General features: G+C 37.0%; 1 protein-coding gene across 6 annotated transcripts in view; it reads left to right on the forward strand.

The window, feature by feature from the left end:
• LOC118265329 (dachshund homolog 2) overlaps window positions 1-24663 on the forward strand; it is a 131502-nt gene that overhangs the window by 79076 nt on the left and 27763 nt on the right. For 4 of the 6 annotated variants that reach the window (XM_035578147.2, XM_035578149.2, XM_035578153.2 and 1 more), the window contains 4 exons: window positions 4371-4441; window positions 5064-5339; window positions 8848-9084; window positions 21545-21628. In XM_035578147.2, the coding sequence (XP_035434040.1) occupies window positions 4371-4441; window positions 5064-5339; window positions 8848-9084; window positions 21545-21628 (668 nt within the window). The remainder of the gene's footprint in view (window positions 1-4370; window positions 4442-5063; window positions 5340-8847; window positions 9085-21544; window positions 21629-24663) is intronic. The other 2 variants (XM_050706172.1, XM_050706173.1) reach the window with 1 other exon arrangement.

Here is a 24663-nt window from a genome sequence, read left to right on the forward strand (position 1 = left end):
ATTATTCAAATTTAAATAACTGTCTCCGGTTTCCCCCGCGGAGGTCCCACTGTCTCTACTGTTTCTTTTCGACGCCCCCAAATTTGGTTATTTTGGTTGGATGTTTCCGCACGGGAATGCCACTGCCGTGGAGTCGTTGTGTAGTTGAGAAAAATATTCGTCTCATCTTCTGGTGCAAGGATTTGTTTTGACTGTTTATGTATTTATTTTGCTTTATATACCGCTCAAACTGGTTTTCTTACTTAACAAGAAATCATTAAAATTACATAAATTTCATTGAAAGAGAATAATAAAAGTAACAAAACCACATTTACTTGCGGTCGAATACTTTATAAATGACCAAATATCGGAGCCGACAAAAATCTCTTAGTAATTTATGAAATATCCAGTGGTGACAGTCTCTATAGTGTCTCTGTTAGAAAATTGGAGAAGTTGTAAGGCCGCAATTTTTACAAATGACGTCGTGACGTTTATGCGTAGGGAGCGCCGCCCGGCGACAAGTCATCATGTTACTTTCTTTCCTATTATTTAGCATTAGGCCGCCCTAAATGTTTGTACCTACATTCACATTGATTAGGAAAATTACTGTTTATTTCTTTTCCAGCATAAGCCAATTTTATTGACAGTTGTTTACTTCGCCATTTTACTACCTCACACTTATAAAGACACACATACATTAGTTGATCAACTTCTTTATACTTTTCCTGCGTGCTTACACTAATGTGTAAAAATAATGTGAAATTATATTCGTGGTACGTGACGCTTCCTACAATTTATTCTTAAATAGATGCACCGCGTTATTACTCGCCAATATTGCCTTTACATCATTTCAAAAGCACAACATTATGTTATCTGCATATGCTTGGAACTTTTTACTCATAACAAAGCCCCTTTGCTACTTGTATTTTCTTTATAATTTATTCCATTTCTCCCCCACACATTGGCATCGGTCGCTGATATTTTTTATTCGATTAGTAAACCCCTAAGGTGTTTTTAGCCTTTTTTCGCTCGATTTTCTTCGAAGCTTTGTTGACTGTTTGGAGGGTTACAATGCTCATTTCTTTTGGATGAACAAGCTTATTTATTCTTTAACTTATAAACTCTTTGTTCAAGGTAGGGATTATTTCGATTTTTCCTATTATTTTTTTTTTCATCCCCCTATAATATTTCTGCCTAAAGTTGAGTTTAACGTTTATTTGATCAAACAAAACAAAAGTGTAACACAATTTATAATAAATCGTATCTGTCATTGGACATAAAACAATAGACATAAATAAATATCGGTATCTTGAAGCCGCGGTGCTTACACACTCGATTTGTGTTGCGGAGTACAGAGGGAGGATGAGACGAAACTTTTTGATGGATCGGACGGAGTTTGTTTTGCATGTGAGTGATATGTCTGAAATAATAAATGTTGAGGCGTCGACGCTTCCCCATCCTCCCCTCGCTGGGGTGAGCTAAAACGATTTTTGATTTGGGTGTCAAGCAAATGTTTTACGCAGTGACGCTCCGACAGGATTTGATTTTCTTAATCGATTCTTGAGAATGCAAATTCGGGGTTCGTTTAGTATAGACTTTATTACGTATACAGTTAAATGGATCTTGTGTTTGTACGGCTTCAATTAATATTGCAGTTTTAGTATGGAATTCGGTTATGTAAATTGACAGCACTATTACCTAAAGCTTTGTTTAATACTTGCGCTAATCAGATTATGCATACAAGAACGGTTCGGAACGGTCGGTAGTGCGGCATTAGGTTATGTGAACGGTCCAGTATTAACTAATCAACGTGCGTTGGCTTTGGTGGTAGATTGCAACGCATTGTCCGCGCTCGTGGCACCGGAATATCTGTTTAGGCCACTACCCATTCTGTAATGGCAATGGTTCGAGTTAACTACATATATTAACCTTAGTAGGAGTTCATTATGTACTATTTTTGTGGTAATACTATGCTTTACTATTAATAACATAATCGTAGTGGTTTCTTAACCATAGCAATGTCTCAATTCTTTACGTTTTCCAGTTTATAAACCACAACCACATTTTTCATTTTTCCTTTTTCTATTTGTCAAAAATAATATGATTCACGCCTCTCCATTGTTTTTCATTTTATAATTCCACTGCGTTAGCAACGATTCGTCGCCAATTTGCGTTTTGACAAGTGAATGAATAATATTATTTCGCTAGCAGACTGATGATGGCTGCTGCCGACAGATGGGGTGTTGGTTAATTTATCTACATGGGAATGTTACGATAGAACTGCAGTTTGTAGTTAATGAAAATTGTTTATTTGCGAAATCGTTTAGCGAAAATAGTAATGGACGTATCGCTGCAATACATTTTGTTAGACATGGAGTTAATTAGTTTGGTCTAACTTTTGTGAATAATTTTAACTCTGTTGGTAGATTTATATTATCGACGACGTACTTATATGATTACTATGTAAGTATACGATTGATAAAAGTGTAATGGAAAATTGAGTACGAGTAGGTATCACAAAACAAACAGAAAATGGAAATCCCATCCTCCCATAAAAACACAAATTGATAAAGCAAAATAGATATGATAGATAGTCTGAATAATCTCAAGCCGTCCTCGTAACCAAACATTTGAAAATAAGCCATATCTGTTTTAATTTAAGTGCGAGCTAACATCATCAATCAAAGCAACACTTTTGTAAAGATAAAAATAAAATGGAGGAAGTGGAAATAATTTATTATTTTATTGATTTGAGCTGTTATCTTTTGTCCGATCGAGAGGCGATGAGTCGATCATTTCTCTCTGATTCGTTAAGGCTCGGGATATCCTTGTTAAGAGCTTTTAATTGACAAAAAATATCTGAATGTGTGATGTTTGGTTACGTATGAGTAGAAAGAAAAAACCTTCGCGATTTACGCTTGATTAGTTATTCATACTGATACAATCATATGACAAATGTGAGCACTTCCTGCTATATTATTTATTTATCAAAGGCTCATTTTATTCGCATAACGAGTTTATGTACTGTATTAAATGGTTGCTAAGCTATGCATGTATTAGTACAAGGGTACTTAAAAAAATTGTACAAATTTATATAATAAAAACTCGATCAAAAGATTTGAATGGTCTGAAGAATTATTTACATATTAATGTGATGGGAAATGAAAAGTATATTAAATTCAAACGGAGCTCCGTGACTCGTCAGTAAAGTACCAAACGACTACATTTGGAGGGTTGGCACAGAGTAACACAAGACACAGAGACTCCAGATGCCGACTTTTTTTTTAAGTTCAACGTCATTTTAAATATTGTGTTGAATAATTTATTATTTTATATTTTAAATAAATTTGATATGCTAGTCGTTGCTTGCAAATTAGTATTTGTGTGACTGGTTTTCGAAATAGTAATTTAAAATTATTATCTATGCAAATGCATATTTTACTCGAGAAGAATTTTGATTACCGAATCATTAAAAACACATGCTTGTTAAAATAACATTTTTCACTCATTTACCTGATAGATATAATTTAAACTTATAAACTATAAAATATTTAAACACTTTATTTATCAATTTTAAAAGGAAATCAATTTAAGTTCACAGATCGAAACGTATTTCCTTGAACTCTCTGTTCTATGATTACTCTGTAATCCGCAAAAGGGTTCCGCGAAGGCTTAAAACAGCCACTTATTATGTATGTTACATTTCACTTTCAGACGTCATTTATATTCAAATGCTCGAAAGGCATTACTCCGCAAAAATTGTACTAGCTACGTCACAACCCTTTGAAATTAAATAATTCGCTTTTCTGAAAAATACAGTCTTCAATAACTTTTGCAAGTAATTATTATTTATGAAGTGTTTCAGAATATTCAAAGGAATGTTTTATTTACATATCTAAGTCTTTTTTGTATTTTATCGTATCTAAGTATGAATACAAATGACTGTATCAAAAAAAAAAATTTAACGTCATAAAAAATATGAAACAGACGCAAACAAAAAGCATAAAGTTAATAAGTAAATATTAATAAAAATAGAATCGGAACAGAAGCATCAAAAGTCCAATAATTCACAATCAAAAAGGACCTACGGAATTAGGGTAGGAGCGGCAGAGATCGGCATACAAAATGATTACATACACCGTCTTCATCCGTTCACAAAGAAGCACAGCGGGGTTCTATAATATTATACGTCTGCCTTTGTAGTAGCTCCACAACTCAGTGGGAAGTATGCTTTATGGTTTCAAATGATAAAATTGTTTGTAAGTAGCTTTGTTGGGATTCATTTTGCGTGGTAGCGTGACCGATTCCTGACAGCCATACATATGATTCCGTTAACGAGATATCGAATGCTACTGATATACGTTTTTAATTGTTCGATTTGATTGTTGCAGATTGCGTGACGAACGAGGCGACATGGAACGAGTTATGGCAATGGATAAGGCTCGAGAGGGTTCACATAACGGTGAGACATAATAATCGTCATGAGATTATCATAGTCCCGTTTAGCTCTCCGTCATTCTATGACATTAGTGCTCTAACGTGCTGGAAGCAGCGTTCAAAGCAGTATCATTAGATAACTCCTTAGTAGTTACATTATACTTCGAAATATGTAGTGACAATTACGCCAGAATCTATATAAATTGTTGGTTATATACGTATCTGTTGTGAGTAGCAACTGTGTTCAAGCTCACAATCCGTTTGCCAATAGCAATGTTTGTTTTAGCACATAATTGTGGTTCACGTCATTAAACTCCACAGTCAGTTGAGAACAAATCGTATCAATTAAAATTTAATTTAAAGTAAAGCGCTAGTCGTACTGATTGCGAATCGATGCAAAACTTTCTAATTAGTTTTAACGTTTGAATTTATTGTCGTATAACTAAATCTAAACAATTAGCGGTCTGATTGGAACGCTACCTTTTTATCTAAGGAGACCTGACCACAATATGATTTAAAGAACAATTGTAATAGTGTACTAATGAAAAGTATTAATATCTAATAGAAAACTGCTACAACTCAAATAATTTACCATTTTCTTTAGACTTAATCACACAGAACCAGCTGCTAACCAATCAATCTAACAGGTTCTTCTCCAGGCCACAGTCCGGTGCTGAACCTTTCAAAATCCGGGTCTGGAGGTGATCGGGACCGAGATCGGTCGGAGAGGAGCGACAGGGACCGCAATGATCGGGGCGAAGGCTCCGCGAGTGGGCGAAGCTCTGCCGCGTCCCGGCGAAGCCCCCAGCCGCCCCGGCTGCCCTCCGCTGCAACTGCAGCCGCTAGTCCAAGGTCACACTCCGATGAGAGTGACGCACAGCTCTCAGACCAGGAGGACCACAATGTCAAAGACGAGGATGATGGTAAGTTTTCTTCGCAATATTTTTCTTAAACAATCCAAGAACCGTATCGAGGCGCTTCTTGAATAGATCAAAGTATCATCCCCTACATGCATGAGGTATTCTGTTGTGTACCTATGTGCACTAAGAAAGTCAATTGAAACAATTCCCGCATATTTGTGAGCATACAACTGACTCAAGCATAACTTACACAAGCTGAGTGTCAGTATATTGTTACATGCTCCGTCTTTGTTATATATTCCCTAGGCAATAAATGAAGACAAGCAATTTACTTCCATGTACATAATATGAGTAATAATCGCAATTTCACAGCGATGAATATCTGTTTAATTTAATATAAATTAGATGTATCGATAAATGAGTCGATCTTTCCGCTGTAATCACGGCGCGGCTGTAGGCATGACAAGAAAGTGTCCGTGTAACATTAACACGGGCTGGGTATCACCCGCTCGATATACTTGGCATGTAATGCACAGCGAAATTACCCAGTAATAGCCCTGGAACCTTCAGCATTCATAGTTCGGAAATTATCAGCCATAAAACCACGATTCCTTTTATTCTAGACTGGAAATACTTGTGTAAAATAGCTTCACATCGAAACATTGTACAACGTATAAACTGATGTTAATTAGTTTACAATCGACTTGTATTGCTCTTAAGTACTCCATATTAATTAAATTACTAATGTAAAATAGTTTTATTTCCACTAGTGAGTCGATGTTACAGCAGAGAAATAATAACATAGAATCAATAGAGACTGCAGCGCCAACGCATCCTGGCGGTCGATTAGCAAATGATCATGCGCTTGCGTTCTCATACGTTTTCCCGTCTTGATCCCTAGACACCGCACGTTTGCTTGTAATGGTCCTATATAATAAAATCTTATTACGAGTATCGCCCGCAATTGCCCCCAATGATGTATGAATAGCGCTTAAAAGGACTCAATTCAATTTTACACGTGAGTTCAAGACCTATGTTGTTTAAACCCCTATTTTGAAATGAGTACGTATAATTCGGATAATAATATGTCCCAGCCATACTGTCGTCCACGTCTCATCCTGTCCAAGTAATAATATTTAATCAAGAGAAAAGCCTCGTATGTTTAGTTAACCATCATATATCATGAACTATTAACACCATTAGACTCAAATGATGGATGGCATGACAATTTCTCCGACGACATGTATTAGGTTCGTTTTATTCTCAGCTTTTTATTCATGAGTTTATTGCCGTACTAAATATTTTAATCAATTTAGTATACTATCTTCCTCTGGATCATCAATCAAGCGAAAACTAGTTATTAGGCCGACGTCACTAAGTTATAAACGCAATTACAGCCATTTGAAAATAGAATGGGAAAATCGTAAAATCAGTTCTTAATGGAAAAAATAACGGTTCAACATTGCAAGCGCATTTAGATCTAGAGATAACATTTAGAACTTTTATTGCTTCTTTATTAAATAAGCCATAAAGAATTTCTACTAACTATGAGAATGCAATTTTATGATTGAACATTTTCTATTGCATAGAAATAGCGTGAATGCTGTAGCCGCACGGCGCGACGGTGCCAATCATAACATTGATCCACAAATGTAAATACTTGGTCTATACAATAGCTAAATTAAGTGAAACAATAAGGATTGTGTATTGGTTATTGCAAGCTGCACACAAAATGCCCGAAGACCGTGGGAACGGATAACTGGCTACGATTTATAGGAAACACTCGCCTGGCCGCGGAACCACGGGATGAGCCTCAGGAAATTTGTGCAAACAAAACATTCACTATGAAAATCAATACGTTAAATCAACGCGCCTTTACTTAGACTTTCACAATTAGTCGTGTTTTATACTTAATATTCATAGTTTATTTACAATTAATTCTGTCGATACGTAATTCATGCTCGTCACGATCGCCCCAGTCTGATTATAAAAATGCTTTTTATAAAGCCCGTGTCATTCAACTTTGATCTTTGTTCGTCTGAAGATACCTTTTGCTTTCAATCAACGTTCTCATCTCGGATCTAATTTGGTTTTATATCCGTGAAGTCTTTTCCTCGGTCGCACGGGCCGATTGATTCTGTGTCCTTAGTATTAGTTATAGAGTTTAGGTTCGTTTGTTTAAATTTCTTAGGATCCTGTTAATTGGCCTTATTAGGGAGATGGTGTTGTGACAACCCGAGAGTGCTATCGTGCGCATCGACAATGACGAAACGATGTTGTCTTCATTATTTGATGAGCGGTCACTATCTTGTCAGTTAAATTAAATGTATCGATAGATTATTTTGGACCGTGAGAGACGCCAATCGAAACTTTTTTTTTTATGTGTGAGGTCCGTTATTGACATAAGCCGTACATTATTGTAATTATCTCGTCATTTTTAAAATAATAAATACCTATTATGTTTCATCACGTTCGATGGACGTTGGACTCTAGTAGGTGATTACAGTCATAAAATTTAAAGGTACCTTTGACATCAGATTTTCGATATTAATGTCTCTGTCTGAAATGCCAAGCGAGTAATTATGGAATAAAATCGATATAATATTCGAATAGCTGGGCCGTCCTCGTAGCGAATAACTTGCGGTATAGTGCAGCGGGGCATATAAATCGGTTAGAGACAGCCCATTCGGTGTCGAATGGCTTTGTGGTATCCCTATTCTGTGAACATGAAGACGACCTATCGGAAAATTCCACATTGGAATCGTTACATAAATGTATCTAAGTAATTTTAAACAGACGATTTAGTGCTTATCTACCTGTAGCCTTTTGAAACCGTTTAACTGCGGTTATTAAGTAAGATTTCAATAACAGCAATGCTTGAAATTAGGTTAATAATTGTCGTTATCAGAAATTTAACGCTTTTTATTGGCAATTGTGTCGCGGGTGACAAGTGATATTTACGATCGTTAACGTTGCGTCATTCGAAATGTATTTCCGAATAAGCAGGCCACGCTCGGCGGACTCCATCAAAGCCCTGCGCCGATGATCACCACGCGATATCGATGTTCATCGCTACAATAATTGCGAACCGAATGATACATGCACGCGATTCTCGAATATCCTCGTTTGTCGGTATTGCAAGGCTTTTTTTGTTCCATACCCTGCCTACATATGACTTCTTATGAAGCTGTTATTGAAATTAATAATCGTTAATTATAGTCACAAGGATGTGCTCGTGATTCACTACTTTAGTCTTAAATTAATACCTGATGCATTATATGCAAATGAATCAGTGGTTAGATTTAAAATTTTCGAATTATGGAGTTTGGAGGTACCTCCTACTAATCTAATCACAACAAATAGGTAGCTATTTGTTATGATTAACTCTACTAATACATCTATTTAATGAAAGAAAATTAAATTCCCGGATTGCAGTTATCAGGGCAAATTCTTCTAAACCACGGCTTCGTATCAATATCTTTAAATTTGATCACACAAATATTTCTAAGTTAACCTTAAACAAAACTATACCAAAATTCCATGAATGACAAACTCAATATTTTATCAACAGCCTCATTTTGTTTAGGTGGAGATCTGAGTGACGGGGAGCGTGAGCTGCCTGTATCAGCGTCGCCGGCGCCTGTGAGCTACGCAGCGCAGGCGGGCACGCCGCCCAACGTCCCCGTAGACCCTACAGCAGACACGCTCGTCTCCTCCACTGAGACGTTGCTGAGAAACATACAGGGGCTGCTCAAGGTCGCTGCTGACAATGCTCGGCAACAGGAGAGGCAGATCAGTTATGAAAAAGGTATGTAACCTTTGTTGGAACCTGTGTATTATATCATTTTATCTGACTTGTGAAGAGAGAAAAGCAGACTTTTAGAGAGAAGATGTTGACGATTTTGACTCGTACCGTTGATAAGGTTTTGAAGATCTCATATTTTTTGGCTTTTGTCATATTAATGGAGAAGAAAGATAGACCTTTAGAAAGAAAACATATTTTAGACGTAAAAGAAGTTTAAGATTTCTCGTAGGGACGTGGTTAGTTTACATTTATCCATGTATAGTGTTTGATATGTTCTTCGGATAATTGCGGAGCTATTGCAGAATAATATCCACATTATTAAATAGCGAACATTGAAGAGTAGCAAATACATAGGTGGGTACCAATTTCTCAGAAATACGAAGGCACCGTTTCAGAATTTACATATGAAATTATCATAGATTATTATACGGAGACACTGTAACATGCAGGAAGCCGTATCGATGTAAATGTTATAATCGATATTAGTCGAGATCTCGCGTGAATCGATTCTGCGTAATCTGACGTATAAGCAACATTGATTAGCCGCTGTTAGGATCTTAGATCACGTATTTTAACCTGTAAGCTCTACATTCTGGTACCGAGCGCGTATTAACGACACACGTTTCATTTGCATCGCATTATATGTTGTCTATTTATTGCGTTATTACGCGAAATTATTAAAATTAGAAAATAGTCGGTAAACAGCAGTTTTGTTGTACATTATAGGTACTTGTATGATATGTGCGCCCAACACGTATGGAAACGCTCCGGGCTTCGTTTTATGATACAAGTATTTATGTGTTTCTGTCAATTAACTACGACATAAACATGCACTTTATTTATTGAGACCTACTGCCTTTAGTGCTTAAGAAATATTTTCTTACATCGACTTGATCGACCGTTCACTTAAGTTTTGACGCTCGAAAACTTTTTCGTTGTTGACACCTGTTGCCTGAGGCGTGCAGAGGGCTTCTAATGCTTGTAATTACTGCAGGCGGATCTTCGACATTGTAGCTGCACATTCCTAATATTTAAGCCCTTAAAACATATCCCAGAAAATGTAAAAGCCTTTAAACGTTCGAGATTAGGTGATGGAACTGATAAAAGAGGAATGTTGCCTCGTGAATTAATATTAAATGAGCAATATTATAAAATATGTAAAACAATAGATAAGCTAAACTAACACTAGTCGCAGGGTGGTTGCTACGTAGAGAGCGCGCACGGCGCATGTCGTGCCTTTTGCAAATAGCCGTAGTACAGATGCGCCTGAGTTATAGCCGGGCCCACTATCATTACACACGATTCCATTCGGACAGCATAATTGTTTAATTGATATTTCTGCGAGTTATTTATTCACGTCATTTCGTTTTCTCCATGAGAAATAATCCGTGCTTTATGGTATGAGAATAACGTGTAAAAACAATTTTCTTTCATTGTGGATGAACGCTTCGCTTACTATTTTTATCTTCCAATTACGCTTAGTTCCATAAAAACTTGCTGTAATGTTTTTAATTTATAAGAATATAATTTTAATAAATGTTTATACAGTATATTCAATTTACTGTTGACTAAAGAGAAACAACAAAACACAATTGTTATAAAAACTCATAAAAATACAGAGCTCAGGGAGGAGACTGGCGCGAGTCATCATCAAACTTGAATATCAATATTGCGCCTCCAGCCAATTGTATTAATAAACAAAACAAAATGAGAAATAATAATGCTATAGGCCAACAAAAGGTTCCATTTCTCCCCCTGGTATATAAGCAAATGCTAAACGTATACTCTACATCCATATATTTAAGGATCAAATTCGTACGTGAGCAAACCCAGTAATTTTGTTATTACGATAATAAAATTATTGTTGATGAAACATTTTTTCGAATCGATGTGTCTGGCGAACTTTACCGATGAAATTCTTTTTATATAAATTACGGCAATCGGCCGCTCGCTCCGCTCCGACTCAATTGATAGGTGTTACTGGCTGAATCGGGCTATAGTTGGCCAGTTTGGTTTCTTATGTGCCTACTATATGATTCTTTGTTTTGATCCTTTTAATGTTTTGCAAGTATCAATCAGTTCTGAGTTCACCCTTTGCGTTTTCTTCTATCTTGGCAGCGTATATGAACATCTGTGTGTATATGTAGCCGTAATTATGCCTGTCTTTTCTTTTTTTATATTTACTGGGCGTATTGCTGGTCTCTGGTTCGGCTAAAGGTCATAAGTTATTTCTCACAGCGAAAGAGGCGCCAATTAATGCTATTTTTAGAAAAATAATTACTTTTATGGTCTAAGCGTTCTTATAACACATGTATGACACGCGAAAATGGCTTGGAAATCTAAACACGCAAACTGAAATGATTTTAACCCACAAAAGACCACCACAACTATGAGCGACTAAGTAAACACAGTCGGCTAGGTCCCCTCGCACTTGCAAATGACAGATCACTATCTAGAACATTCGCTGACGATTTTTACACTAGTACAGAATGGGTTGGAGCAGACAAATGTTTTGCATTCACCGGCTTATCAGATAACTGGCGAGGGGTAGCAAAGGAGTGCGTGATAAACTGGTGTCGATTCGTACGTGTAAATAGAGTGCCAATGAATGGGAAATAGGTGTCATATTGTGGCCTTTTCAAGTGCGTTTTGTTGGGAGTTTGATATAACATGTGTCAAAAGAGGTTTTTTAGGTGTTGATGTATTATGATAGGTTTTGCGGTCGTTGATCTTTCTCCTTAAAGGGCAATATTTCATTCAACAAGGTTTTTGATATCATGCCTTAATTGTGTGCCGAAATGTATTTCATTAGTGAAAAACTCACGAAGACAAACCAATTGTTAAATCAGAACAAAAACTTTCTTCTCGTTCAAATGAAATTCCAAAAGCGGTACATCAACGCATTCTTGATCAAAACTAAAAAACAAAACGGCTGTAACACGGTGAATCGGCCGATTGCGATCATTGCGACATAAATCTGCTTCGGCTACTCTTTTAAGCCTTTATCCCTGTTAATTCTTACTGCTTAGTTTATTTCTGTACCAAATGGTCCGATCTTGTTGCCTCGGTTTTGTTACGCTATTTTGTTTAACAACTATCAGTTTTTGTTAAGCTAAGTGCTGGTCAACGGACAAATGGCGCGCGCGCCGATAGCCCGTGAGCACTTTATGGCGCCTCGGTCAAGATTCGTATTTATTTGCGTTAAGAAAGCGTTTAATTTAAATATAAAATGTAATGTAAGACGAGTGATACCTTGTTGCCGGTAAACTTTAGTGGTGTTGTCGAGATGCAGTGTCTGGATACACCTAGCGCCATCTAGTTTAACATGGTGGAACTTCGGCTTTTTGCTTTTTGAACTTTTCAAAGCTTTCTCATTAATTAAGCGTAATAAATTAATTAATATCTATTAACAATTAAGAAGAAACATAATATATTTGTAAAGAAATACACACTTGCAACAAATCGCAGTTCTTATGGCTCCAAATAAAAAGTCTTTGTCACCTGTAATTTGTGTGGCAAATGACGTCACCAAACTGCAAATAACATGTTATAGGGAAACAGCCCATCAATAACGTAGTGAGCGATCGAACAAACATGGACTGGCCAATGATAAAAACTGATGAGCAAATAGAGAGACAAGTCTTGTGTACTCAGCTAATGGATTCAATTGATATGAAAGCTTTTACAATGCTGACGAGCCGACATTATCGACGCGAAGCTAAATTACTGTTTTATGTGCGATTTTACATTTGTGCTGCTGATTGACCTGATTTATGATATGATTAGGTTTCGTTTTACTTGATAACGCATTATGACAATACCGTTTATAAAACGAAAACTGCTTCTACTCAAAGCATTCAAGTCGGTAACGTTGTTTCAACTTTAACACTAACAGCAAAAGCGAGTTAAACCTCGGCATTTGCGCAAAATTACGACATCGCAACTCAAATTGATTTAGCGTTGCCAGTTTGATTATACACAACATTTAGATTCAACTACAGAGTCAAGATTTGTCAGTATAGGTGTTCATCACGAGCGGCCGTCATAAGTTCATAACTCAGCTGAGAGCTAGCTCCCATCGCAGTACAAACAACCGCCCCCAGCGGCTTAACGAGCCACCGCGAGATGCGCATGCACAGATACAAGCAACGACGCATTGTTGCCGCGCCGCGCCAGCTTTCGCACCATTGTGCAACGCCAAGGTGTGCAGCAAAAATCGGTTAATGCAATCTTTGTTTGTTTACATCCACTTACCGAGCATTATGGAATATTCTTACTAAATGCAAGATTCACTATTATGTCAGTTAGCATCGGAACTCGTTTGGTAACTAGTTCTAACTCTAGTTATGTATGAAGCCATTGTGGTTTTCGCTGGCTCGATGAACTAAGTAAACAATAAGTGACATTAAGTGCGGGATATTAAAATGCCATTCCTGCAATGTACCGATACGCGAGAGACACGGGCGGCCATATTGGATTACTTGCGCGTGTCGCTCCGGTTACATTGCGCACGCGACTCGACCACACGCGCGCCATCTAGCGAGGCCTACTTTGAATATTGAATGTGGCTTACTGAATTACCTGACATGTGCAAATTGGTGAATTAGTGTGAACTGAAGTGATCCATGGCAGGAAACTAATTACACGGATTAGAAGGCATCATTCCAATTAAAAAGTAAGTTAACAGAAAAAGTATAATTAAACAAATCATCGCAACACTGGGCTTAAGGATTGGTACTAATTACGTATCTAGAAACATCGGTATAAGCACGTGTCGTCGGCATTCTCACGGTGACATTATACGTAGCCTAATGTTTTCGCTGAAAGGTCGCGCTCTTACTAGGTGCCTTGGTAGGTAATACGTTTTACACATTCAAAATAGAATATTTATAAGGCACGAGTCAATTATTGTTATTGTATCAGAAAATGCTTCTTTCGTGTTTATGTAAGGATAAATAATTATCCTTATTTTCTTAGGGGAAACTTTATGAGCGTGTTACTCCCCGGGCGTAATGCTCAAATATTAACAATGGAAATATTAAATTTCACTTTTACGCCGACATTAGGCCTATTGTTGATATGTCGTTTTGTGTGGCTCCGTATGCGGTTTTGTTACAATTGATTTAGAGGTCACTATTCATTGTAATTAGGTTCATTTTATACTACCATGACCGTTTGTAGTATAAAAAATGGATGTGTCGGAAACGTTAATTAGTGCTGTAAGTCATAAAGTTTCTGAGCATTTAGTCACCTATTCGCTTCAGTAAACTTAGTCGAGCAATCCAATTATTATGCAAAGTTACAGTAATATATTGTAACTACTTACAGATCTAGTTAAAATTCAATATAATAATTTTAGTTCTACTTGAAGTAGTGAATACATTACTGTGGAGAATTATAGGCAATGCACACATTATCGTATTGTCGATAAAACGTGTTCTGTATCGTGTGTACTTAAGAATGATAATCCTATTTCGTGGAGTAGGGAAGGGTTGTGTTCTAACGCCCGGGGCTACATCACTACTGTTGAATTCATCAAGCCACTCATGCGGTGTATTTGTAGTGCTCCGTGAACTTACTTCTCACATGTTTAAAGTGTATATTCAAATTATGCTTTTTTTTGTTAACAAAATATACAGGGCAATAAAATTCAAGTGGAAATTGTTAAATGAAATTTTAGAATAGTGTTCTTTAAGTTTTTATAACGTTATTGATTTCTGTTATAGAATATCATCTACCCATTCTATTCAAAATTATGCATTCATTTTCATTCCATTCAAGATACAAATCTGTTTAAGAGTTAAAGATCTTTAAATCATTTTAATAAGAATTAATTCAAAGATACTTTACAGTCGACAAACCACAAGACAAAGTTCCACATAGAATTGTATTTCAATTAAGAAGTTTAGTTATGGCAATCCGAGTTTACTCACAGGTACATATAAATTTATAGACAGCGGCTCAAATATGAATCCTGTACCGCAACAAGCTAAGAAACTCCCTCAGGATCTCGGGATCTAATGTAGCACAATTTCAAAACCGAAACCGTATAGACAGCAAACAGGATGTTTCAAATTGAATTACACGTTCTGTGTGCTAAAGACTAAATTCCTTTGTGAAGTGCTGTCGGATAGGTCAGTTTGTTACGGGGAGCTAAAGTAAAGGGGTAAAGTGAGACAATCGTAAAGTTTAATAATAATTACATTCTCAACTCTCCTCGCAGGTTGTGCGCAATAATTAACCGCTCGGAATTACTTAGCTGAAATAATTTAATGTGACGCACGCCGAATTGTTCGCGTTGTCGTTAGTGTGCGCCTGACCTTACAATGTGTGGATGCGCCAACTGACTATTATCACTATATTTATTGAGGATTCTTCAAATGTAGTAGTTAAAGGGATAATTATTTAGTTTGCAGGAAAGCTTTTGTTTATTTTAATTTACTTTCCCTATATGTTAATTAGAATTCTTTCGCTACGTATAAAGTCGTTACAAATGCCTCTATTTAAAAAAATGTTTTAACGCCTACTTTTTGCTACACAGTATATTTAATTATGTGGTAACTGGTCTAAGAACTGTTAATATTTTAGAGTTGTGTAACAGTGTACCCCAAGGATACGAGTACATCTTCCTAGACCGAGGAATGAGATCTTCAATTGCGAGCTTTCATAACATAACCCAAGGCCAAGTTATAATGGACGTGTAATGTCTCCAAGGGGTGGATAGAGAACGCTTGTACTACTGTCAATTTACATACGGAATTACAAGCCGGAGTAATACGTTTTATAGTGTTGTTTATGACACTTGTTACATTTACATCTGTTCTATCAAACTAAGCATTATATACGAAGCTCAAACAAAAAATACACTCAAAGCTAATGTTATTTTTTACTTCCTCCGCCACAAGAAGTTGCTCCATTATTTTTCATTAAAACACTTCCAACAATTTCTATTCCCATTGCAGATGGGGAATTGAAATAAAATAAGTCATAGCGTACACCTGCCCGCGACCCGGAGGAGCATTAATATTCTTTATATGCAGTTAAATTTAGGAACGACGCGGAAACATCGGGAAGTTTGCACAAAAATGAAAAATTACCGGTCAGGGAGCGGCGACCGCAAAAACACCGCATAAGAAACAACTAATGAAAGCTTAGAGCCATTCGCATAAATCTCCCTTACATTTTTAATACCAATATATCCGGCGAGGGGAGCATCCGCCGGGGAAAGAAAATGTGTAGTCGAAAACAAAACATTCGCGGACCTCCGCGTTTATATCTTATTTAAATACCACCAGATGTTGGCCGCTTATAAATGTGAATATTTTTTAATCGGTGCCTTACCAGAGACATAATGGTATCAGCCGATCTGCCGTCAGCTGGTATGTAGATGTACACAAGTTTATCGTGCTCGCTGGCTAATTTAAAAATCTCCTTCGGAAAAGTATTCCCGTCGGCCGGCCCGTCATCTCGCCGCGGTCGGTTGATATCTCTTTTGACCCGTATATTTTTTATTCCCTTCGTTACCTAAGCTTTTTCGTATCGTATCGAATCTCGAGGAGTCGTGTAGTCTCATTAAAATAATACAGGGCTACCGGATAATCTTATCCGGTGTGTTTCGATCGCAGATTGGGTGCGCGTGCGGCGATAACACCACGAGTTATTCAGACAGTGCACGCTCGATACGCTACTACTTTTTAATCCATTTTGCGACGACATCTTCATTATTTGTACCTTTACCATAGTAATAAGGCTATACACGAGAGCCAAGGTTTACGACGCTCGTCAAACCTACGACTCAGTAGCGACATACGAAATGCAAATCCCTTATAATATATTCATAAAATTATGTGTTACACATGTATGACAAAATCTTCCCGTCAAATAAAGTAGTACTAGCAAGTGTGTTTTTTATGAAGGGCACTCGGGAGCTTGCCTTTTAAAAAGTACTCTTATTTCGTGATGTGTAGGGTGAAAATTTGCGTAGTAAAGTAACGACCGCAAAAGATTTTACGTTCTAAATTTCACACATAATAAAGGGAAGCAATTCTTATGATTATTAGCGTGGAGACTGCGGGAATAATCCTCCGCAGTGACATCGCTGTGTGACATAAGCCGGAAAAATCTAATAACAATAAAATAAAATTGCCACGAGTTTGTAAATTTAAAAAAAAAGGCATAGGGAAGAAAATTCGTTTTCCGCGCCATGACAACCATTACCATTACTTTGAATTTACCTTTTAAGAGGATCGTCAATTCCGTTAATGTGTTTATACTTAATCTATAAGCAGGGCAGCTCCATTGCTATATCGCTAGGCAGATTTTAATCCACGCATAAAATATTCTGTATAAATCATATCAGGCGTCTTTGTTAAAGCTCTAAAAGTGCTTAAATCAACAATATTCGTGAGTAATATTTCCTTATGCTATTACTATTAAAATTTCACCTTAAGACTGGCGGAGACTTCCGATTCATTCGTGTTAAAACGTCTAAAGGGACCCGGGGTGTGATCTGAATGCACACTTTTGTTTCCCAATTCAAAGCCCCATTTCGGTCGCTTCCACCGCAACGCTCGTTTAAATTATTTTGCCAGTTTTGAGTCGTAAATTTTACCAAGACTTTAATTGTTATTTTAACTGCAAGCTCAACTTCGTGTTCGCGATGGCGGGGGCCGTGAAAATATGTCTTAATTCGCTCACCCTATGACTTATGTTTCATTGAAATTAAACCGTTTCGTTCTTTGTACTTAAGCTATTTCACAGACAGGTAATAAATTCTCAGTTTTGTCTAACACCTTTTAAATTGTCCAAACTTGTAGTTACTAATGGTATTTTAATTTGTTCTCGATCACTCGGTGGATTTGTACAGAAGCAATGGAAACGACACTCCGAGGAGTCATTATTATAAATAAGTCGGTGCGCACTCGATCTCCCGAAGCACGTCTCATTCGAAATTTAAATATTATTGTTGTTTTGGCTGAGTGCAGCAAAATTGAAGAAAAATAGAATTTATCCTCGCGACCCTTCCCTACTCGGGAATCACATTTGACTGCCGGCAACAACATAAATAAAAAAAAAAACTTGACTTTTCGTATTCCCTGTTCCAAAATCGTTTAAGTATCGATTATGATTATCAGCTAATTACTTACCTTCGAAACATTATTAAATTGCGTAATCAAAATTGATCCTTTTGTTTATGGGTCTCGATCCTTTCAATCATCTATCGACCATTGAGTTTCGATATCATAATAATTGTCCATAATTATATATTCCCTTGAACGGAGCGCATCGTTTTTATTGTTATTTTATTTATAAAGTAATAATTTTTCGTCGGACGCAAGTCGATCAGGTTTTAAATTTGATTGATCCGATATAAAGATCGATTTAATAATCGAGTGTTCCGCTTATGTTTTGGTTTTCTCTTTTATCGATAAACGTTTTCATAGGATCGGTTATGTTTTGCCTTCTTAGTGTCTGTGTTTCGATGATTTATTGGTCGCTAATTTTGATGTAAGTAATCGTTTTTATTTGATTCGATTGAGGATGGGATATGATTATTATAAAATTTTCGATAATGACTAGCATCGGATGTGTAGAGTAGTAATCGTAGTAATCGATCGATGTGAGGTATCTGTGTCGCTGTAGTAAAACAATACGGAGATAGTTAGATGGTTGCTAAGTACGCAAGGACCACCGGGAGCACCTTTTGTTAAGGCTCTTCTACTCGCAAATCGCGAGATGCTGAGATACGCCGCATACCGACGCGGGCCCTTAATGGCCATCCCTCGACAAAGGTAATTTACGTCTCATGTGCGAAACCACTCTTAACTAAAAGCCCCTTAAATTACAGCATACACCGGGATTGATTCGAAATTAATCTCGCAACCGATGCGGTCTCGGATGGACGCTTTTTGTTCATAAAAAACTGTTATAGATGTTGTGGCTGAGGATTTATGACAAATCGATAAAAATAAGCACCTCCTCCTTTTTGAGGTTGCTTAACAGGTCGTCGGTTGCGACAAATCTGTATTGCTTTTTTATAATAAACACTATAATCACTTTTCTTGTGGCCTTTAAGGGATCTATCGAGATTGGTAAAGATATATGTTCCTACATAGGTATCTGGGTACACCACACAAATGCTTGATTACCTTCGAAGCCCACGAAGATGTCTGTGTTCGAGGCCAAAACTTGGATTGAATACAAAATAATATTAGTAACAAACGATGAGTAAGCGAACGTTTCAATTTACAAGATCACAATCCCAGATAGCTATTGTGCGATATTCATACATTTATCTCGGGACCTTATTATAAGCTGCGCGAACGCAAGTTAACTTGTCTCTGGTTTATCGCGAAGATTTTTGTTCGTCGATACGGCGCATGAGCACCGACCGAGCTACCTTGCTCGTATGTTCGTATCATTGTAGATGCGTATCTCTGGTCACCAGTTCTTTTGACGCTTTAGGAATTACTGGTAATTGGCTATTATTTGTTTATCGTTTGTTTTCTTATATCTACACTTCATTGATTTTCAAATTAGAGACTGAAATGCATGCAACATCATCTTAAGAGTAGTTTTAAAGATCAGACCCTGAATGCTACTTTGATAGACTGAGTAACAGCAGACCATTTGGTCTTCAATGCAATCATTTGGTCTTTTTATTCGAGTTTTTTTCCGATCGCTTCTAACAGATCTAATTCTAAAACTAAAGCAAATATTTCCTGCTTCCAATTCCAATCGATTGAAACATAACCACATCACCATACCTACATATTCCAATATCTTTATCTATTATCAGATTGTCTAGTAGCAGCGGTTGTTAATAGACTGTTACCTTACATCGAATCCGCTGGAATAATTAAAACGCTAACGGAATTATTAAGTGAAACTGTTCTCCTTGTATTGAACAAGATAGTTGCGGGACCGATAACCTAAGCCACGTACATTAGAGTATTTATTTAACCCTAATATAGATATTTGTGGTGTTCCAGTCAGACCACTCCTCCCAGAACTAAGTAAGATAGTGAATGTTTGTTTGTTATGATTTATTAGATTGATTTGTAGTCCAAAAATGTTTTAAACTTTTATCCAAATCTAAACCTTAGCAACAAAAATCACAGCATAAATAAAAACGATGTTTCTACTCAACAATCGCTAAGCATCAATTACAATTTTCTCATTGGAACACCCCTTGCGGACCTCACAGCACCTCTCAGCCATATTTTCAAATTAAATCTTTCAAGTAACTGCAGTAACCTTAGGTGCTAACAACGCGAGTTAATCAGCAAGATCCCCTTACGACCTCCATTAGATAGACGCAGCTTAGGCACCTAATTGAATAAGGGACCAAATTAAACGGGCATGACCTCTTTCTATTCAAATTCGACTCCTCAGATGACTTTACATACGTATGGCGTTATATTAGGCTCTTATCGATGGCGAGATTAACCTGATTGAATGCATACCCTTCTGTGCTTTTGTGTACGATGTTTTACGCTGGTGTAGGTTAAAGACAATAGTGGAGCGAGATATTGGCATATGTGTGATGGATAGGTTTAGGAATAGTATCTTAGTGCAAAAGGGTTGACAAAACAAGGAAGTAAACCGACTATTCAGTCTAAAGTATCATTCAATATCTACTTATTTGCCGGGTGTTGAATCGGATAAGCAAATATTTCTACATATTTTATCGTCGAAACAATATCTCATAACAATTTTAAAAGTACTGTAGCATCGTTTCGTTTGACAGAGTTGATAACATATCTTGCATACCTAATGTAACTGTATCACCTGCAGCCAATTAGAGCTTGACACTCAACTATCTATTCTTAGAATTTATAGCAATGATAGTTATACAAATGTCGCTAATGCTATTATTGAGTGAGAATGACTGTAGCAGCTTAAAGAGTACGTGACGAACATCATCTACTTTAAAGAAATATGTGTAACATTAGGTGCTATTACGCCATCAGCATTATGGTGGATTATTTAATGTCATCAATGTAATAATGCTCTCTGTGTGTTCTACTTAATTTAAATCGAATCCATCAACACATAATACATTTAGTTTAGTTTAGCATTAGACGGTACGAAGTTCACACAAATCGGATGTTCTCCCCTAATCATTTCCGTCAGGTTAGGTTTAATTGAAAGTTATGCAAATCTCTCAATTCGACTCCTTCACAATAGTACCGGGATTCCGAATGAGTTAATCCGTGTTTATGCTCCTAATCGGCCCCTTGCTGAAGCCTTGTTACCGGTTTAGTTCACTGTTAAATTTATACAATGCCTTTTGTATACAATGAACCATTTATTTAACTTAAAATGTTATTTATGCCAACATTTTCTTTTATTGGATTTATCTTATTGAACTTTGCGATTTAAGGCAGATTCTTTAGGTAGCCGATGCTTTTTGTACACTGTCAACAAATTCTTATTTTAACGAAAATATTTTTTGTTACAGCTGAACTTAAAATGGACGTGTTGAGGGAACGAGAAGTAAAAGACAACCTCGAAAGGCAACTCCTCGACGAGCAGAAAATGCGGGGTGAGTACTATCTTACTATTGCATGGTTAACTTACAACCAACATCTATATCTAGCCCAGGATAGTGTTACCACAAAGTATTCGTATCGTCTGAAATATGTGGAAACGGTCGATAACAAGCAAGGGATTCCGTAAAGAACAAATAGGGCTTAATTTGAACACGTTCATAAATCACGGTTGAATGGTCCGCGCCGCATTGGCCACAATTAACAGGAGATCTTGTTACGAGAGCATTGTCTTCCTCCTCGGCGCGTTATTTATTTCCAACATTAAAACTATTATTTTCTCATATTACACGGCGTGCCTTATGTTGCCAATTTTCTTTCCGTGCCACCGACCCATCGGCGCCTCTTCCATAATTGTTTATACCACAATGTGTTGTGGGTGTTCAATTAATTCCATTTTTATACGTATTTTCACACGTTATAACCACACAACGTCTCTTATTGTTAATGTTATCTATTTGTTTCTGTACTTTCCCAAGCCGGTGCTCGCGTGTTCCAACGTTTTCTTCGATTTATAGGTTCATTGATAGTTTTATGGGTTCCTTTGACGTCTACGTAATCACCATAATTATGCTATTTATTAAGACAATTTTGCTTCGCTACATTGAAGGTTTAAATTTGTTTGAGGTATAAACGACGTTCATTTATTGCTGTAGGTCAAAGCTACCATAATTGGAAAATGTATACAGCCGTAATTCGTAATCTGTGAAATTACAATAACTTTGCATATTATATCGTATGTACGGCGATACAGTTTGTCGTATCATTTTGCATTTAATCATAGCGCAGTGCTAGTCCAAACAAACGTAAAGGTTAATTCGACGAACGCACAATACCACCCTTTCTTCGAGTACAACGTGATGTCAGCCGGTAAAAAGAAAACCGACAGAATGGAGGTAACCTTTGTACAAATGTCAGGCGACATGGCAACGTGAACTGACGCCTTGAGACAAAGGGTTTAATTCTATTGAAGACAATACGAGCCATATTGAGCTTTAAACATAAAATAATAACGCATTAATTCGCATCATGTCAGCTCTAAGAACGATTTTACATGTCACAAACGACATAAAGGTGGCGTAGATATATTATCGGGGTAGACATTTCTCTTGTGCTAATATAAATTTAAATGTTAATAAAGGGACGACAGGTCGGCAAGCTTGCTGTAGCGTATAATGAAAATAATTATTGCTTCTGAAACATGCATTATAATTATATGACCGCTAAGTGCACACTACAAAATTATTGTTACTAACAATCTGTAATAATTTTCATAAAACTAGGTGCTTAGTGCTAAGCCAGTGTAAATTGTACGTTGTTTATAATAGCCGTGAAATCGCTGCTAATGGGTTTTCTAGACTATTTGGCGATCTTCGATCTAGTTTAAAAGCTTTTTGACAACTTATCTACTGGTGCTAACACCTTTATCGACGGCTCTTCCGTTCCACAGTCCGACACTGTTATAAAATGATATTGGTGCAGAGCGTTGTCTTTCTCTCAATGAAAAAGCGCACACTCGTATCAATCATTGTGAGCTCACAATAGTACAATAGTATAAAGGGTCGTCTGAAGCTCGCTTACCAACAGGTGTCGAGCACGCAACCTGTCTCTTCTTATAATTACTATCTATTGTAATAATGTTCACTGATCCGTAAACTAAAGGAATCCCGCAGTTTTATGCAAATAAACTAAACACTAACACGCACACTGCGTGGGATACAAACGCATGAACAAGATATCATATTTCGGGTATGTTATGGTCGTATGGATGTAAGTAAGTAGAACGGCAACAAAGAGGGAAATGGAGGCTCCATACATAATTCACACGGTGAATGAACTCGATTGCGACGTGAGCAATACTGTTAATTGCCAAAAACCAATCATCAGATAGCGGTGTACGCGTCGACGCTGTGAAATACCACTTTAGTTACAAAAGCTCGCGCCACCAATAGTGCTTCATGGAGCCTGAGATGAATAGTCACCGCTTCCCTGGAATTTACCACTCTTTATTACATTTTGACACATTTTAACCTGAAACTTCTGAATATGAAACGAACTAAAAAAAAACGTAAAACTGCAACGATCGTGTTTGGAAATAATGTATCGCCTTAGGATTATTAAAATGACTGAACAGTATAAAATTGATCGATAATAACAGTGAAATGTCCGATCTCTGATGGTGATAAGATTGATCTTAAACATCTTATGAGGTTAATTTCTAGCGATGATGTAAGAAAATGGACACACGAACATCGTTTCTGTATGGGTTATTAAATAGAGAATCCTATTTAAATACAAATACTAGTGCATTTACCTGTAAAACGTGGGTTAATACTAGTTTACGTGTGGCTACGATTTTAGAGCAAGTCGTACACTGGTTACCGCGATCCAATAACAATCAATCAGGCCTATGGATCGCCGTGCACCATGAAAATTGGAATAGAGCCGACGAGCCTAATCAACCTTCGCGGACCACGTCCATTCATAATAGATATTGTATTGAATAGTCCAATATCGCATGGGCATCTAGCGCTTTCGTAATGCACCGCGATTCTATTTAAATGGCGTACTATGGAGGTAATCTGTGTTATTAATTTACTATTGAAAATTAGAATTCATTGGCTAGCAGCTGTTTCTGATCTCCTTTAAACGAGGATGAGCATAAAAGGAATATCTTAACTCTAACTCTTAAAACGAGACCTAATTAGAAAATTAATTCCCTACAATGCTGCCTAATAATTAATCTTATATTAATTTTAGGCACTAGTAAGTAGGGTTCAGCGTGTATCTTACTCAGTCATTTTGATATATTCGTTTATAATTGAGTCGGACTGTGCCCTCGGTAAGGGACACCCTTGAGGGTGCTCCTTCATTACCAAGGATGTTATGAGTTCGAAGGGAAATCGGAAGACTTTCATAGTTCTCGCCCTATGATTTTGAGGCGTTCCGGTCATGGCTTTAACCTTTCCGAAGCAGGGACGTAATCAGAAATAATATTTGATTGTGACACACTTTAATTTAGCTTCTAAAT

The sequence above is a fragment of the Spodoptera frugiperda genome, chromosome 28, assembly GCF_023101765.2.
Source record: "Spodoptera frugiperda isolate SF20-4 chromosome 28, AGI-APGP_CSIRO_Sfru_2.0, whole genome shotgun sequence".
Lineage (NCBI taxonomy): Eukaryota > Metazoa > Arthropoda > Insecta > Lepidoptera > Noctuidae > Spodoptera > Spodoptera frugiperda.